We start from the raw sequence: 6,417 nt of genomic DNA on the forward strand, positions 1-6,417 counted from the left end.
TTAGGAAATGTCTGAGGCTGGATTTGAACTCAGGTATTCTTGAGCCTAGGTTGAGTTCTGAATCCACTGTATCACCTAAGTACCCCAACTGGAATTCCCTTTATAGAATTCCTGACAAATGGACCTCTCTGCTTGAAGTGATTCAGTGGTAAAGAACTCACCATCTCCCATGGCGTTGAGCCCACATATGGTTTTCTAGGTCGTTGGGTGTGATGGCCTTTTGACAGAGTCCAAGTTTTTTGGAACAAATCTTTTTATAAAGGGGATTTGCTCTGTGAAGTTAGAATCCAGTCAAAGGGATGAACATGAGGACTTAGAGGGCCACATATGACCTTGGGGCTGCAGGTTCCCCACCCCTGTCCTAGTGTCTCCTATTTCATTATAGGATCGCTTTCATTATTGGAAAGATTTTCTTGTTGGTAAGTCAAAGAAAGAAAAAAATAAGAAGCATTATTTGGTGGTATTCACATTAAATGGGTGGCAATCTAAGGACAAATAGTTCTCTTCTTTTTTATTCAGGTCTTGAACTACCTACCAACCATGGCACTGTCACCCAACCACTCCTCAACCCAGGTCACTGAGTTCCTGATGATCTGTCTCCCTGGGATGCAGGATGTGCAGCATTGGCTGTCTGTACCTCTGGCCCCACTGTTGGTGCTGGCCTTGGGGACCAATATGGTGCTATTGCTGGCTATCCATCAAGAGGCTTCTCTACATGAGCCAATGTACTACCTGCTTGCTGTTCTGTCTTTACTTGATATCATACTCTGCCTCACTGTCATCCCCAAGGTAAGATTCCTGTTAGAAAACTACTCTGGAAGTTACCCACTAACTGTCAGAAGCCACAAACATGCCATCCTGAGATTCTTTGAAACCATGAAGCTTGAGCCTGGTCATTTTATTCCACCATCCTCTAGAGTTTTCAGTCATCACCATCTCTGAAGTTAGTCACTGTCCTTGTCACTGCCAAGGTCATATGACTATAGTTGTTTCCAATATCATGCAGTAAATTGAGTAAATCAAATTGATTTCCATGGACCTAAGACTAGGTAATAACTCAGTTTATCAGTACTGCTCATGGATCTCAATATTAGGTAGTTTATAGAAAGAGAAAGTAAAATTTCTGCTTTGGGAAACAGAAAATCCACCTGGAGAAATCAGACAAAATTTAAAATTAATAATAAAACAAAAAATCTCAATCCATATAGGTGAAAAATTATTATTATGATGCACTTTTCTTTACTATTATCAATAATATCAACAATAAAAATCATGGTGCAGTGAGCTAGGCCTGATTCAGTCTAATCCCCTGGTTGTTTAGGTCCAAAGCTGAAGTGATAATTTTGAGGATGTAGGAAGGATGTTTGGTCGGAGTTGAGTGCAAGGTTAGTTGAATTTGGTAGATATTAAGGAAATACTTTAACTTAATGACCTGGGGTAGTTGCAGAATATAAGGAGAATAGTGTTTAAGGATGTCCTATTCCTCTATCCCACCTCAGCTACACCCGGAGATGATCATATCCTTGGTCTTGCCATCACCCACGTGTCATCTCCATGTTCAGAAATTCCAAAATCTCCTTATCCAACCATAGTATATTGGCTTTCCACCTCTTCTCTGCTTTCCTTTACTGAATTCTACTCTTCATCTTCACTGTGACATCCAATCCCTCAATGCATCAAATTTCCCCTAAGCCATCTCACCTGCGCTAGTTGTTGAACCAATTCAATTTTCTACTGTCTTTCTTTCTTGAATCCCTAGACCTCTTATCATGTTGTCTATTACTTTCCTGTCAAGCCTCGGTCTTGGATCATTCCCTTGATTCCCCAGTTACACACATGCTGCTGAATGAAGATGGAGAAACTCATGCAAAGATTCTGACTGAATCCACTATAAATTTTTGTTACATAATCTCAACTGGGCCCTCATTGCTATTAAATAATCCTTTTATACTTGCTTCATCAACTCACTAGCCCACTCTCCACAGCAGTTCTTTCAAACCATTTCATCCCTCCTAAAACTTTCCTAGTTCTTACATGAATATAAACACAAAACACTTTTTATACAAACAAAATTAGATCTAAATAACTGAAGTAATATTTATCGTGTGTGGCTAGGTAAATCTAATGTAATAAAAATCGCAATTTTACCTAATGAATCTGTTTACGTAATATGACCATAATTAAATTATTAAAAAATCTTAATGAAGAATGAATTGTAGAACCCATATAAGATTTCATACCATCTTGGGGAGGGAGGGGAGAAAATTTAAGACTTATGGAAGTGATTGTTGAAAATTGAAAACAAATAAATTAATTAAATAAAAAAATAATAGTTTAAGAATTCTTAGAAAAATAATAAAAAAATAATAATATTTGGAAGAGCAGAGGGTCAAGAACTTCAAGGAAATCATGGGGAAAAGATGTGAAAGAACTAGATTCAGTAATATCAGACCTTAAACCATATTATGAGGTGAGAGCAGTGTTGAAGTTCAAAATGGATAATTTCAATTATTTTAAATTAAAATTTTCCTGTATAAATTAAACCTGTGTAGCCAAGAATAGAGTGAATGCAGAAAAATCAGCAAAAAGTCTCATAAACAATCTCAGACAGAATGTGATTGGGTAGAAATAGTATTATAGTGTAGGAAATGATGAGCTGGTGAATTTAGAAAAATATGGAAAGGCTTGAACTTATGAATTAAAATACTATCCACTTACAGAGAAATAGATGAGAAGTAGAAATAAGCATAATACAGTTTTACATATGTGCATTTGAATGATTTTGTGTATATATGTGTATCTTTATGAATATCTATGTATATCTATGTGTGTATGCATATATATGTTCCTTTATCATTATCTATGTATCTATCAATATCTGAGCTTAATTGTAGCCTTTTCAGATGGCAAGGGGAAGGCAAAAATAAATAAAGTAAAAAGTTCACAAAAGAGGACAAAAGAAAATATTCAATGAAGCAAAGATGGACAACTTTGAAAATAATGTATAATATGTATTATATAGGTTTTCTTGAAATAGAAATTTATGGCTTTATATTGATTCTTCTCTTACGTTCTGCTGTGTACATGGCAATGTTTTTCTTTTCTTATTTTGTGTTTAAGTTAAAAGTAAATTCAAATGCAATGAAAAAAAACTTTCATGGTTCCTCCACATCCCCTTCAGTTGAGAACCTTGACTAACATTTTACAAAAAAACAATTGAGGTCATTCACCATGAGTTCCATCTTTTGCCCCCTTTCCATCTCATATCACTTATATCCCTTCTGCCACTATCTCCTCCTTTACCATATTTCATATGATGAAGTGGCCTTACTCCTTTCCAAGGCTAATCTCTGGAGTTGTTCAAGAAATTCTATTTCATCCCATTTCCTCCAGCATATTATCTGTCATTTTTTCTCCATCATTTATGTTCAATTTCTCCCTGTATACTGACTCCTTTACTTCTGTCTACAAACATGTCCATCTCTTCCTCATCCTTAAAAAACCCTCACTTCATCCTCCCCTGTTTGCAAATTATTATCCTATATATCTTCTCCGCTTTGTCTCTAAACTCTTTGAAAAGACCATCTATAATAAATGTACATACTTTTCCTCTTTCAATTCTCTCCTTAATCTGTTATAATTTAGCTAATCATTCCATTGAAACTACTTTCTCTAAAGTTACCAATGATCACTTAGTTTCCAGATCCAAAGTCCTACTGTCAATCTAAATGTTCCCCTACCTTTCTGTAGCCTTTGTCATCTTTTGTAAAAGTATTTTCTCAAGTTTCATTACCTTTAGATTCTGCTCAGAATGGAGCTTTTCAGACCATTCTTTGGAGTCATGAGATTTATAGCCTTGACCGCTTCTGTTTCTGAAGCCTCCTAAATGAGGTGTGACTTCAGTGTGAGACCTATGTGCACAGGTTGTGTAGGGTGACATCTTTAAAAGATTTATGAGAATCACCCCCCCCCCCCACACACAAATGCTTCTTAACACCATTCATCACCCTCTCCTCCTTGATATTCTTTTACCTCTAGGTTTTCAGGATATACTTTTTTCTGCTTCTCTTCATACCTATCTGATTGCTCCTCAGTCTCTGGATCCTTATTGAGATCATGCCTTCTAACTATAGATGTCCCACAGGGCTCTGTCCTAGGTACTCTTCTCCCTCTATACTACTTCACTCGGTAATCTCTTCAGTTCCTGTGGATTTAATTATGGTCTCCATGCTGACAATTCTCATATCTATTCTTCTGAAGCCTCTCTGCTGACCACCAATATCATCTTCACCAGCCTTTCTGACATTTAATACACGATGTCCAGTAGATATTTTAGGCTAAACATGTCCAAAAAGCCCTCATAATATTTCTCCCAAAGGGTAACACAATTATCCCAGTCATTCAGGGTTGCAATCTAGGAGCCATTATCAGCTCCTCACTATTTTTCATCTCCCATATCTAATCTCTTGCCATGGCATGTCCATTTCACCTTTGCAGCATCTCTTTAATATAATCCCTTTCTCCTCTGACATTGCCATTACTGTAATTCAGGCCCTCATCAACTCATGCCTGGACTATTGCAATAACCTGCTGGTGGGTCTGCCTACCTCAGGTTTCTTCCCATTTCAATCCATCCTCCATTCAGTCACTAATGTGATTTTCCTAAAGTACAGGTCTAATCCTATCACCCTGACCTTATTCAACAAACTCCAGTGACTCCCTATCATCTTCAGGAATAAATATAAAATCTTCTCCTTGGAGAATAAGAACAAAATCTTCAAAGCCCTTCATAACCTAGCCCCTCCTACCTTTTCAATCTTCTTATATTTTAATCTTTATTATTTACCCTTTGATTCAGTAACACTGGTCTCCTTTCTTTTCCATGAACAAGACACTCAATTTCTCAGGTCCAGGCATTCTCTGTGGCAGTTCCCCATAACTGGAATATTCTCCCTCCTCAACTCGGATTACTGGCCTCCATGAAATATTAACTATAATTCCATTATCTCCAAGAAGCTTTTTTAATTCCTCTTAATTTTAGTATACTAGTGCATTTTCTTTGTTAACTATTTCCTATTTATTTTATGCATTTATTTGCATGTTCTCTCCCCCATTAGATTGTGAGCTCCTTGAGGTTAGGGACTGTGTTTTGTCTTCTTTTGTATCCTTAAAGCTTGACAGAGTGCCTGTCATATAGGTGCTTAATAAATGATGATTGATTGATTTTTGGCAGGTCCTACTTATCTTCTGGTTTGACATGAAACCCATTAGCTTCACAGGCTGTTTCTTACAAATGTTCATGATGAATACCTTTCTACCTATGGAGTCTTCTACCCTAGTTGTCATGGCATATGACCGCTATGTTGCTGTTTGTCAGCCTTTGCACTACCCATCCATCATCACTGGTGAGTTTGTGGTCAAAGCTGCAATGTTTATCATCTTCAGAAATTTATTGGTTACACTGCCCACCCCAATCCTCGCTGCCCGACTGGACTACTGTTCAGGGAATGTGATAGAAAACTGCATTTGTGCCAACCTCTCTGTGGTTCGACTCTCTTGTGGGGATATCCATCTTAACAAACTCTACCAATTTGTGAGTGTCTGGTGCCTGATGGGTTCTGATCTGGTGCTAATTTTCTTCTCTTACTGCTTCATCCTGAAGGCTGTATTGAAGTTGCATTCTGTGACAGCAGCCATAAAGGCACTGAGCACCTGTGGCTCCCACTTCATCCTGATCCTCTTTTTCTACACGTTACTTGTGGTTCTGGTCATTACTAACGTGGCCAGGAAGCAAATCCCTCTAGATATCCCAATCCTTCTCAATGTTCTGCACCACCTCATCCCACCAGCCATCAACCCCATTGTCTATGGGGTTCGAACTCAGGAAATCAAGCATGGCATTTTGAAACTGCTCAAAAGTTAAGAAGTGAAGAGTTAAGCTATATAACTCATTTCCCTCAAGGCTTATGGAAACTTATAGATTGTTCTGAGCCATGGTCTTAACCTTTGAACCCTCATTCACTCTGTCCCTTTACCCACTAACCCTATTTCTACTCTTACCTTTTTTTTACTCTAAAACTATTAATGCTCAATTACTCACTCAACCACTATATGAATAGCCATATGCCAACACCCATATCAAACTTCACAGTGACTCTTTTCAAAATTATTTCCCGCATTATCCATTGTTCCATGGACACTCTGTGGACAAGAGGTCTGTGTAGCCGAAGTGTTTACAGATCATTGCTAATAGGAAAATTGTCAATCATGAAATAGATTTAATATAAGTTAAACATTTGGTGAAATATAAGGCCAAACTCATTGAGAAGAGATTATTAAGAAAAAAAGAGAGAGAAACTGGAACAAGATTGGAAGAAACAGGGTATAAATGTACCCTTTAAGAAATAGTTATCTGAC

General features: G+C 37.4%; 1 protein-coding gene across 1 annotated transcript; it reads left to right on the plus strand.

The window, feature by feature from the left end:
* The first annotated feature begins 527 nt into the window (after window positions 1–527).
* On the plus strand, window positions 528–5,923 carry LOC140507536 (olfactory receptor 56A4-like). Its single transcript, XM_072615590.1, has 2 exons — window positions 528–789; window positions 5,234–5,923. Exons 1-2 carry the CDS (start codon window positions 541–543, stop codon window positions 5,921–5,923), a joined length of 939 nt encoding a protein of 312 aa, XP_072471691.1. The 5' UTR covers window positions 528–540.
* Window positions 5,924–6,417: the final 494 nt, after the last annotated feature.

This window comes from Notamacropus eugenii, chromosome 5 (assembly GCF_028372415.1).
Source record: "Notamacropus eugenii isolate mMacEug1 chromosome 5, mMacEug1.pri_v2, whole genome shotgun sequence".
Classification (NCBI taxonomy): Eukaryota; Metazoa; Chordata; class Mammalia; order Diprotodontia; family Macropodidae; genus Notamacropus; species Notamacropus eugenii.